Below are 12,277 nucleotides of genomic sequence, written 5' to 3'. Positions count from 1 at the left end.
ACTCTAAAGTGAGGCTCATTTAGGGATAGGCTCAGCCACTGTGACACAGAAGCCCAACGTCTCTCCTGCAGTCCTAGTCTTAGGTGAGGGGAGGCTGACCACCACAGGGGGGGACTGCAAAACTGTACACACCCTAAATGGAGGTGGGAAGCAGACGGATCCAGAAACTCCTCCACATGACTAGAGGCCATGAACAGACAGTGCTAAGCCCGTAATTTACAGGAAGAGAAAAGGAAGGCAGGCTCTTGCAGAGTAAAGGCCCCAGTCAAGGCCTGAAATACTGGGATACCCTTTGTTCCTGTAAGGTCCTCAGAGCACAGTTTCTTGTCACACTGTGCCCACATCAGCTAGTGTTCCACACCACTGCCCTCTTACTCCCCACTCCCAGGTGAGTCCTCTGGGATGGCCCTGACTGACCTTCCCCTCTCGCTTGAGGGTCTAGCACAGTACTAGGGATCTGGCAGAGCCTCAGTCAGAAAGCCAGGCGAGGCCGTGGAAAGACTCTTCTACTACCAGAGTCCTCCTGAGCAGGCTGAGAACAGTCTCTAGATGGAATTTTAGTCGGTGCACACAGGCACATGGCCAGCATGACCAGACAGCACAGCCACTGTCACACTGTTCTCTCCCTTACAGTGAAGTGGCAGCAAGGACAGAGAGGAAGCATGGGCTGCTGTCCTACAGTGCAAGGGAGGGGCCAGATGGACCTTCTCAGACTTGACTGATCATGGGGGTTCTAGGACAAGAAACTGCATCACGAACACAAAATACATTATTTATTTGGCTACACAGCCAAGGCCTGGGCCTGCAGAGCTGACACTCAGAAAAGGACCTGGGGACCAGGACCAGAAGCCTGGCTTTCCCTCTGCTGTCTGCAGCAGCCGGAAGTGTCCATGCTTAGCTCCATGCTGTGACTTCCTATGACTGTGACATGCAGACCGCCTGTCCCGGGCAGACGGCCACAAGGCAGTCTTTGGTCTCTGGAGGGCAGACCAGAAGCTGAGTCCAGGTAGGGTCCGGAAGTTGTAGAATTCTTCATCTTCTCCATCTGTGGGAGAGAGGCATGGGAGGGATCCATGCTGCCTACAGCCCTGGCTCTGAAGCCCCACACCTCAGCCAGGACCTCTCTCTCCCCCTCAATCCCTGCGATCCTGTGGGGCCCACCACCAAGCATCAAGTTGCTGTCACAAGCTAATGCTTCAGGTGTGTCACCTCTGTGACGCTCCTGTCTAAGAAAGTGCGGTGCCTGCACACTGACAGAACCAGGATCTGAACCCAGGGCCCACGAGTGCAAAGCCTGCTATTCTAGCAGCGAACTACCGCTGCACTGTGGAGACCTACAGGTAGGTCCCTCTAGGGTCTCCCAGAAACCCCTAGCTCTACCTCCCATGGAGAATCAGGCTCCCACAACCTCCCTCCAGAGCACAAGAATGCCCCTCTGAATTCCAGGCTGTGGTAAAGAGCAGAGGCCAGGAGAGCCAAACACCCCAGCTATTGCCACACCCCAACTCACATCCGGAGGCACTTGTCTTTCCCGCCACTTGCTACTCTCTGGCCATCTGGACTCCAGTCGACAGCATACACCTAAATGGAGGACGTGGTCGGACAGTGGAGTGTAAGGGCAAGAGGACCAGCTAGTCAGGTCCAGGGCCAATCCCAGCCTCCCTGGGGTCAGCCTTACCTCATCAGCGTGGCCAGGCAGGTCTATGGCCAGCTTCTGGGCCTTCACATCCCACACCTTCAGTGTGCTGTCACTGCTGCCACTGACCAGCAGCCGGCTATCAGCGGACCAGGCAATCTGGTACACAGCAGCCACGTGGCCACGCAGGGAAGCCAGGTACCTAAGCCAGGGAAGCCAGTGATGGATATTAGGTCTTCGACACGTCCTCTATACGCATAACAGTGGGCTCAACCTTGGCTACCTGCTAGCATTGCCTGGGCCTGTGCTAGGTCATTTTCATCATTATTGGCCATTATGACTGTGTAAAACTCCTCCTGTTGAGTTGCATTGACGCTGCCTCCTGCTAAGCCTCCAGACCTGCACATCTCTGCACGTCTGAAAGCCCAATGTACCACCTGCTTAGCCCATCTGCCTGGTGTCCTCCAACACAACAGGTGCCAGCTAACAGGCGGCATGGAGAAACAGTGGGCCAGGCCCAGCTGGAGCTTTTAAGTTAATAGTCTAGCTATGACATCTGGATAAGCCATTAGGCCCAAGGCTCAGTTTCCTGGCTTTTTAAATTTTTATTTTTCAAGACAGAGTTTCTCTGTATAGGTTTTGCTGTCCTGGAACTCACTTTGTAGACCAGGCTGCCCTCAAACTCACAGAGATCCACCTGCCTCTGTGACCTGAGTACTGGGACTAAAGGCAGGTATTTCTTGGCTTTCTAAAGGAACTGAATTACCATTTCAAAGAATTGCTGTATGAAAATACACAGCGAAAAATATTCCTTCTCTGCCCCCCCCCACCCGCCCCGGCCACATCAGGCCTCTCAAGACTTTAGCTGACAGCACAATTAACAGGTGAGCTTTTCTGGACTGGAGTACACATTTGTATTTTTAAGATATATATCTATATATATATAGTACTTTATCTGCATGTGCCATAAGAGGGCATCAGATCCCACCATAGATGTTGTGAGCTACCATGTGATTGCTGGGGGAGAGGGAGAGGTTTGAACTCAGGACCTTTGGAAGAGCAGCCAGTGCTCTTAACTACTGAACTATCTTTCCAGCTCCCCACATTTGCTTTTTAAACTTTAAAAGAGATGCATTTCTTTATTTAAAATTTTTATTTTTGGTTTTTCTAGACAGGGTGTCTCTGTGTAACAGCCCCAGCTGTCCTGGAATTAACTCTATAGCCCAGGCTGGCTTCAGGCTGCATTTTTATTTTTAAATAAATACATGACTGCAGGTGCCTGTGGAGCTGAATACAGGCGTTGTGACCTACCCGAGGTGGGCGCTGGGGATGAACTTGGGTCCTCTCACTGCAAGAGCAGTATATGCTCTTGGCCGCTGAGCCATTTCTCTAGACCCCTACATTGTGCAGTTCTGTCAGGTTTCCAGAGACGCTGGTGCCACTGGTGTGTGGCGCACCCTCTGAGGGCATCACAAGAGCAACAACAACAGTCCTAGCTACTGTTCACCTTCTCTAGGGCCGCTGCATCCCTGGCTCTGTGGCTAGCCCTAACGTTTAGTGCTGGCCCTAAAGATGCCACCTTACTAATCCAAGTTCAGCCTATGTGTCACAGTGTGGGCTGAGGAATCAGACCCCACCAGTGCCACACGAGTACTAAGTGGCTGCACCGAGCTCAGGCCATCCCATGCTAAGAAGGGACAGTTCCTATCCCTGCACTCACTTGCCCGTCCTGCCATCCCACAGCTTGATGGACTTGTCGAAGGAGGCGCTGGCCACGATGCGGGAGTCAGGAGAGAAGAGCACCTGGTTGATGAGGGCCTGGTGTCCTGTCATCCGTGCGAGGGGCTTCTTGTCCTCTGCTGGGGACCACAGGAATAAGGTGAAGTCGTCTGAGCCAGATACCAGCCTCTCTGGGCCTTGGCCCTAGGCAAGAAAGCACATCATGTTGGATGTGGTCAGACACTGGCTATGCACATAGCGATAGAGGCCAGAACCAGGGAAGCGAGGCCTGGAAGGGACATAAGCTCCCACAAAACTCCAGGTTAGGCCATAGGGAGAAGGAACTCTATACGTGTGTGTTAAGAATCCTAAGATGAAAAGCAGCATACAGAATGGCTTTTGTGTTTTATGTATATACACTCTGTGCATGCTGAGTACATGAACTGCCACACTGGTAGCACTGGATGCTTCCAGAAGGGATGCATGACTGCATGAAAGATGGGAGATGTTTCATGATCTTTTTGCATCTATTGAACCTTAGACCATGTAAATGTGTTCCTTAAGCAACGAAGGAAATACGAGGCAACAGTAGGAAATAATACAAGTTAAATGATGCCTAGTTTTTAAGATTTGGAGATTATACATGGGCAATGGTGGCACACGCTTTTAATCCCAGCACTCAGGAAGCAGAGGCAGGCAGTGAGTTCAAGATCAGTCTGGTCTACAGAGTGAGTTCTAGGACAGGCTCCAAAGCAACAAAGAGAAACCCTGTCTCGAAAAACAAAAGCAAAAAGATTTGAAGATTATAAAGAATGATAACCGAGAACAACTTTCTGGAATAAAAACACTGAGCTGGGGCTAGAAGGAAGAGGCCCAAGTGACTGTGGAGTTTCTGTGACCAGATGAGTAGTATGTGGTGGTAGCACATGCCTTCAATGCCACCACTTGGGAGGGAGAGGCAGGCAAGTCTCTGAGTTTGAGGCCAGCTTGGTCTACAGAGTGAATTCCAGGACAGTCGGGGCTACACAGAGAAACCCTGTCTGGAACATCCCTCCCATCCCTTCCCCCTCCCTAAAAAAGAGTCTTGAGCTGGAGCTGCATGCTGGCGGCACAAACTCACCCGCACAAGGTTGTAGCGGCGTGAGGCTCTCTCCTTCAGCTCCTTTACTGTGCAGGCACCAAGGGAGAGAACAGGACTGGTTAGACATCTGCCTAGCCTGAAGACCCGGCTCCCTCCCAGGCAGCCTGCTCCCCTCCCCCTCACTCACAGGACCCCTTCAGGTCTTGGGCATTCACTGTGGCTTCAGCAGGCTCAAAGGCCCCTGTGCGCAGGGCATAGTCTGTGCTAAGTGCCATGGTGTTCACCCAGTGGCCATGACCTTGAAGAGTCCGGCACAATACACCCTAGGGCAGAAGGATACAGGTCAGATATACAGATACACGCATAAACATCCTAAGATCAGGAGGAGAGATCACACCCCATACCCCTCCACAGGATGGGCAACATGGCACAAGAATCCATTACTCATGCATGGTTGGTCACCTTAGTCAGACCTCACCTGGAGGCTCCAGCCTCCTCATTTGCGAAGCTAGAGTACTGGCCTGTTTCAGGGTAGGGAGGTACATCGGAATACAAGGGTTTTCCTAGCCAAATGCGTCTGGGATGTGGTAGGCGGCAAACAGTTCTACAACAATCCAGAACCCCACAACACTGCAACACCAATCACTGAACAACTGTTCCACAAGCACCGGTTGGATTCCTAATACAATTCTGGAAACACCAGACTGGCACCAGCACCCATAATCCACGAGACCGGTTTCTGAATCTTCCCAGCTCTTTTTTAAAAAAATTTATTTAGTATGTATACAATGTTCTGCCTGCATGTATGCCTGCCCGCCAGAAGAGGGCACCAGATCTTATTATAGATGGCTGTGAGCCACCATGCAGTTGCTGGGAATTGAACTCAGGACTTCTGAAAGAACAGCCAGTGCTCTTAACCTCTGAGCCACCTCTCCAGCCCTCTTCCCAACTCTTACATCATGGGCCCTCCAGACTTTGATGGTGCGGTCCTGGGAAGCAGAGTATAGGAGTCCATCCCCTCCCCAGCGGAGGCAGGTGACAGACTGCGTGTGTCCGGTGAGGATGCGTTCACAGCGGCCTGCGGTTGTGTCCCAGACTCGTACACTGCCATCTTTGGAGCTGCTGGCCACATAACGGCACTCGGGGTTCCTGTTGAAGGGGGAAATGAGACCCCAGGTCCGACTCGGCAGTGCCTGTCTGCCCATAGTGTGTCTCGTTCTTCACTCAGGCTGAGGACAATTTTTGAAGGTTTTCTGACTGCATAGCAAGGCTGTGCTCAGGTGGGTGATGAGCAGCCGCCTCCGACTAGCGGGGCGTGCGGCCGTGGGAGGCCAAGCAAGCAGTCACTGCCTTCTGAACGCTTCTCTCGCTCTCTCCAGAAAATGTCTCTGTGCTGAGCAGGGGAAAGGGCAGATTTAATCCAGTTCATGCCTCTCAGCTTGGTGTCACTTACACATGAAGGGGCTCCCAGCTCAGGCCTGTGATCCACTTGCTGTGGCCGCTGAGGGTCCTGCCCACCTGCATCCCCGTGCTTGGGTCCCACAGGAGAATCTGAAGGACAGAAGCTCATAGAGTAACTTTCTGCAACCCATCCCGCCAAACATCTCCTAGCTGCCCCCCAACACACCCTTTAAGGTGCCAGAGGCCACTTTCTATCCCTTCATCCGGATGTCTCCTACCTGGCCATTCTTGCAGCCTGAGGCCAGTTTCTTGCCATCTGGGGACCAGGATATGCTAAGGACCCAGTGCCGGTGTCCTATGAAAGCAGGGGAGGGGAGACAGGAGAGCCGTTAATCTTTACCTCTAGCCAGGGCCTAGCAGGACATGGCACACTGCAAACCCCCCTTAACCAACTGTCAAATAAATGAACTAAACTAGCCGGGCGGTGGTCGCACACGCCTTTAATCCCAGCACTCGGGAGGCAGAGGCAGGTGGATCTCTGAGTTAGAGACCAGCCTGGTCTACAAGAGCTAGTTCCAGGACAGGAACCAAAAACACAGAGAAACCCTGTCTCAAAAAACCAAAAAAAAAAAAACAAAAAAAAAAAAACAAAAAACAAAACAAAAAAACAAAACAAAACAAAAAAACAAAAAACAATGAACTGAACTAAAGCAGAGAGAGAACACAGGCCAAGCACTATAGTGCACAGCTTACTGAGGTAACACAGCCACTTTCTATTAAGTCTAGACTTGACATTAGAGATGGGGTGTTTCTAATCTTAGAGAACCACCCTCATTCTCCAGATGCAAATACTAGAGTTTAGACAGTGAGTACGCCCTGCAGTGGACTCCTGTGTGGGTCCCAGACCAGCACAGAACCTAGGACTTGTTAGAAAGGTACTCAGGCCCCACCCTCAAGCTACTGAAACAAAAGCTCTGGGGAATGTGGGGTGTGGGGAGCGGTTAGGGACCTAGCTAGCATCTTGCAGTTCAGTAAGTCCTCCAGGTGATTCTCATCAGTGCTAAAGTCTAAAAATCTTTGTGGCAAAGGTTGGCTTGAAGTCAGGCTGTTCCCTGCTACCAGTGGCTCAGCTCTTCCCCGCATACCGCAATGGTCCAGCATCTGCTTGTTTCTAAGGAACAGGATGCTAATGGGTTGGATTCTTCTGAGTCCTACCAGGAGCTACTGAGCTAACCACTCGGCATGCACTGACCTTTGCACGTGAAATGCGGTGTCTCAGTGCTGAGATCCCAGAAGCGCACAGTGGTGTCTCCGGAACCACTGGCCAGGTACCTGGGGAAGAGAGGCCGCTTGACTGCTGCAGTGGTGGGGCCCACCCTGAGACACTGCACATGAACATTCCTGCTGCCTATCCAACCATCTTCTGGGAACAGACTCTCCTTTCCTGAGAAGGAGAAACAGGACACTGATGCCACCTGGAAAAGACCCCAGGAGGCCACTTCTCGCTTCCTCTTTCCTGACAGGAACTGCTACAGTTATAACCACCATTTTGATGTGTCCACCCCCCCCCCCACAGGGTTTCTCTGTGTAGCCCTGGGCTGTCCTGAAGCTCAGTTTGTAGACTAGGCTGGCCTTGAACTCAGAGATCCACCTGCCTCTGCCTGCCTCCAGGGTGCTGAGATCAAAGGTATGTACCACCACCCTAATTGCTGGGGCTGAAGGCATGGGCCACCACACCCAGCTCAACTGTTCATATTCTTGAAGTAACGCTAGAAGAAATGATTCATTTTCACAGGGAAGGAAACGATGCAGAAATCTGACTTAAGTAACATATCTTGAAAAGAAAGGGGTAGCTCAGGGCAGTGGTGGCGGACACCTTTAATCCCAGCACTCAAAGAGACAGAGAGGCAGGCGAATCTCTGTGAGTTCGAGGCCAGTCTGATCTAGAGTGTAAATTCTGGGACAGCTAAGGCTGTTACACACAGAAACCCTGTCTCAAAAAAAAAATCAAAAGGAAAGGGATTGTTCAACTTTCCAGAGATCCGGCACAGGCTCTTTCTAGGCAGGTATCCTTAGCCTTTGGGAATCAAACCCTATTAAGAAAGTTTCAACAACAAATCTACGGCTAGGACAACCACAAGAAATTAAAGGTACAAGTTACTACTCTCCAAAACACAAGAAGGGCCATCACCACCACTCTTCTGTACACTATAGACAATAAAGACATGGTATAAGGAACTCTTCACCCAAATTTTGAAGCTTAGTGAAATAGTCAGTTTCTTAAAATACACGCTACCAATGCTCACAAAAGAAAAAAAAAAGTCGGGCGGTGGTGGTACATGCCTTTAATCCCAGCACTCGGGAGGTAGAGGCAGGCGGATCTCTGTGAGTTCAGCCTGGTCTACAGAGCTAGTTCCAGGACAGGCTCCAAAGCCACAGAGAAACCCTGTCTCGAAAAACCAAAAAAAAAAAAAAAAAAAAAAAAAAAATTTGAGACCAGACCTCAAGCCTATGACCCCCATGGATTTTAACTCGGGAGGGCTCTGTCCACCCCAGTCAAAGGCTGCACCTCTACATCCCAATGATTCTGCTGACGTCCTTACTTTCCCGTAGGGCTGAAGGCCACAGAAATGACGGCTTCGCTGTGGCCCTCCAATGAGCTGGTACACCGCGTCACAGCCCGGACTCTGAAGACAGCCTGGGGCTGGTAGATGATGTCTATGATTTTCTCGGTCTCCACAGACTGGGACTTCAGCGTCTTCCCCAGGGAAGACACAATCTCAGCGTCGTGGACGTAGAAAGCAAGGGGTAAGGGCTCCTCCTGAGGGCGAGAAAAACGGAGTAATGGGCAACTCCGCCACAGAAGGATGAGCCCCTGCCCTCCGCTGAGGGAAGCCAGCTCCCCACTGAGCTGTGAGAGGATGGTCTTCTGCCACCTACCTTGCTTGGGATGCCCTCACTATTCCCTACCAAGCACGGCCTTTTAAAACCATCGATGAGTAATCCGAGGCCACCCACAGAATTTTGGAGCCTTTTATTTGCATCTCAGAACACAGCGAAGTAAACATTAATATCCCCACTTGGTGGATTTTAAAAAAAATGCTTAGTGCAAATAAGTAAAAGGCCCAACCCTGACGACTAATTCGGGTCTTTGGTATTTTTTGGTAGATACACAGCATCATATACAGGCGCAACACTATGCTGCACCTGTAAAACGAATATTCAAAGGGATATTTAAAAACGCAGACCAAGGTCTGGTGGAGTAAGAGGGCAGGGGTCCACCAGCCTGCCATTCCTCCTCAACACAGGGCAGCATTAGTAACACTGGCAGAAAAGTTAAGAGCACAGGTTTTGCGTCTGGTCAGACCAATCTGGGCTCCAGTGCTCAACCCAACAACTACTGCCTACCACCACGCGAATAATTTAATCCCGCCGGGCATCTCTGTAAAATGGGGATACTTATGTTAGGCTGTGACAAGGAGTCAAGGAAATACCACATCCGCTGAATTCAAAACACAGCCTGTCTGCAGTGGGTCGGCGTGGAGAACCTTTTTCCAAGGGGCCAACCCACGCCACCCACTGTTGTTGAGCAGTGAAGGGTCCCCGGAACGCCCGCGGCTTCGAGTCGGGGTGCTCACCTGGGCCAGCAGCGCGTTGCACACGAGCTGTAGCTTGTCCGGCGTGATGTCCACGGGCACGTCGAACGGGGAGCCCAGCAGTTGGCCGCCCTCATCCTGGAACTGCACGAGCAGCCGCTGCACGTCGCCCGCCGCCGCCTCGTCCTGCGGAAACAAGCCGGGAGGCAGTCAGTCCCCCCTCCGCCTCCTTCCGGCCTGGGGACCCCACGCGGAGACCCCGCGTCCCCGCGTCCCCGCCCTGTGCGTGTACACCCACCGCCACATCGTCCGCCATCCTGCGTCCCCACGTGGAGGAGAAGCGAGGCGGAAGGATGGAGCGACCAAGATCGGGTCGCCGGGCAGCCGCGCGCCACAGTGCCCTCTGCTGTTCGGAGGAGAGAGTCAGGCGTGCAAGTGGCGTCCCCAGGAGGTCTCCGCGCCTTCTACTGTATCCCTCCTGCGGTCTTTCACACTTCACAACTGCGAGTCTTGTCAACTTCAGAAATCACGGAAGCTAACACGCAAAGAAGTTGATTGGCACACCTATCTCACAGGGGCGGGAAATGGTGGAGGCTGAGAGCGCCACCAGGGTCCAGGCAACATCCCCTATTCTCCTGAGGTGGAAATCCAAACCAGGAAACTATTGGTTTGGGTTGAGGCAGAAATTTTAATGATTAGTTTGTGGGTTGTTTTTTTTTTTGTTTGTTTTGTTTTTTTGTTTTTGGTTTTTTGAGACAGGGTTTCTCTGTAGCTTCACAGCCTGTCCTGGAACTTGTAGACCAGGCTGGCCTCGAGCTCACAGAGATCCGCCTGCCTCTGCCTCCCGAGTGCTGGGATTAAAGGCGTGCGCCTCCACCGCCCGGCTTGGTTCGCGGTTTTTATTTCATTCATTAATTAATTTATTTACTTTTGAGATAGGCTTTGGGTGTGTAGCCTAAATCGTCCTTGAACTCCGTGATCCTCTTGCCTGTGTCTCCCAGGAGACACAGGAGACAACGTTACGGGATGAGCCACCGTGCCCAGCTGTCTTGACATTTTTTTTCCTGAGCTCTTTCAAGGTGTGGCCCCATCCTGTATCCGTCCTTTTCCGTAGGCAGTTTATTCTGTCTGGAACGGTGGTGGACAGAATTGAGTTTCCGTTCCCCTCCCGCATAAGTCGAAAGAATACAGAGCTTATAAGAAACTAATAAAAGTTAAAGGAGATCAGAAAGGGAGAGCCCCTAGCAGATGGAATGGCTGGAGGAAAAGCCTCCAAAGGGCACACCTGGTCCTTCCATTTTCCAAATAGTGTTCTAGAAACTTTGCATAGACTCAATTGTCCTTCACTTCCCTTACTTAGGGAAGCCTTTCCTACGACATTGTTCTTCTTGATCCGTGTTTTCCACGCTTTCCGGCATTCCTCATTATCAGTCACGTCCCCTGGTGTATAGGAGACACAGAAGAAATGATTGTGGAATGAATTACTGAGTCAGGAGTTGAATGCAGGATCCCTTGGTCCAAAAGCTACAGAACCAAAGCCTCTCTGCCAGCAGTGAGGTCCTTGTCACATTACCTCAGCCTTTGGACCTCAAGCGAGGATCCAGGCTTGGGATCTCACGAGAGCAGGGAATCCACTACCCAAGCACACACCCATTTACCATTCAAAAAGTGTGTGTTAAGATGGACATGGTGACCCACAACTCGGTTCCAGCTGTTCAGGTGGTGAATTGCCTACGTCAGTCTGAAGCCAGCTTGGAAAACAAGGTGAGAGAAACAACCAAATTCATGTGTTAGGGTTGGGCCTTTTGTTCAACAGGCCAGTGAGACCTGTCTGAGGTCCCATAGATGTATATCCACATTCTAAAACCACAGCTCTATTTGCAGAAGCTATTGTGTTTGTCCCCGTTTGTGGCTTTTCTTTAGTATCTTTCAGGTGTGTTCTGAGATGTATGGGAGGTGCTGGGAGAACAGAGGTGAGTGGAGCAGAGCCAGGTACCTGGGATGGCGATGGACGTTCCTGAGCAGCATCCTTGCCCTCTGGGAGCAGACGCTGAGGGCCAGGAGAGTTCTGTCTTTTGGTGAGGCTAGCCTTTTAAAGTTGGCTGCAGAGAATCAAACAAGGCCGGCTCCCAGAGAGAATCCTCCGCCATGGTGATTGCTACTTTTGAAAAGGGAGCCTCCTCTTGTCCTGGGAGAGATCTGGATCAGAAGAAGGTGGGTGACGGCCCTTGAGCCCAGGGAATTCCAGGTCTGACCTAGTCCTTGTCCCAGTAGAGTGAGATCTGATGGAGAGGAGGAGAGCTCATATCTAAGGGAGTCCCCCTAGGTGGGGGACTGAATTTATTCATCAACGCAGGCAGAGAGGGACACTCACACTCAAACGGCAGCCCCCTCCCCCGGTCCCCACTCACAAGTCAGCAAGTCCTGCTGGGCTTTCCAAAAGCAGGCTCTTTGGAGCAAATGCAGGCACTATGAACAAGTATGAAGAGAAGGGATCGTCCTCCACTCTGCTCTCCTCCTCCCTCCGCAGAGACTTTTCTGGAAGTCTCCAGAGGGACCTTGGCAGCTGCTGTGTGTCCAAGCCTATCAGCCCCTCAGCTGTCACTCTGCTCCCAAAATAGCCGTAGTGGGGGAGGGTTGTTTTTCTGGGATGGAAGTGGGGAAGGGGCGTCATAAGTTTGCCTAGGCAGGGCAGGTCTCTCAATTCCTATCTCATCTGGATCTTTCTCCCACACTTTGAGGTGTGAGTCTAAAGTCTTGCAAGACTGCCCCTGAGTGGGGTGCTTAGGGGCCAAGGGGGGGGGCTGCCATGTGGTTGTGGATGTCCAGTCCAGGCAGGGGAAA

The 12,277-nt window shown here is 51.6% G+C and overlaps 1 protein-coding gene across 2 annotated transcripts; it reads right to left on the bottom strand.

Moving 5' to 3' along the window:
• Positions 1-756: 756 nt before the first annotated feature.
• Positions 757-11,967, bottom strand: Nle1 (notchless homolog 1). Of its 2 annotated transcripts, none has more exons than XM_075991373.1 (15): positions 11,845-11,967; positions 11,430-11,715; positions 9,732-10,873; positions 9,476-9,619; positions 8,441-8,658; positions 7,090-7,169; positions 6,116-6,192; positions 5,890-5,987; positions 5,393-5,585; positions 4,624-4,759; positions 4,476-4,522; positions 3,357-3,559; positions 1,679-1,838; positions 1,511-1,581; positions 757-1,045 (listed from the first exon to the last, which is right to left on the bottom strand). In XM_075991373.1, the coding sequence occupies exons 3-15, from the start codon at positions 9,747-9,749 to the stop codon at positions 1,033-1,035; spliced, it is 1,458 nt and encodes a 485-aa protein (XP_075847488.1). In that variant the 5' UTR covers positions 9,750-10,873; positions 11,430-11,715; positions 11,845-11,967; the 3' UTR covers positions 757-1,032. The 2 variants fall into 2 exon arrangements, with proteins under 2 accessions (XP_075847488.1, XP_075847489.1); XM_075991374.1 differs by having other exon boundaries at positions 11,430-11,632.
• Positions 11,968-12,277: the final 310 nt, after the last annotated feature.

This window comes from Microtus pennsylvanicus, chromosome 11 (genome assembly GCF_037038515.1).
Source record: "Microtus pennsylvanicus isolate mMicPen1 chromosome 11, mMicPen1.hap1, whole genome shotgun sequence".
Classification (NCBI taxonomy): Eukaryota; Metazoa; Chordata; class Mammalia; order Rodentia; family Cricetidae; genus Microtus; species Microtus pennsylvanicus.
This window is presented reverse-complemented; position numbering and strand designations above follow the sequence as displayed.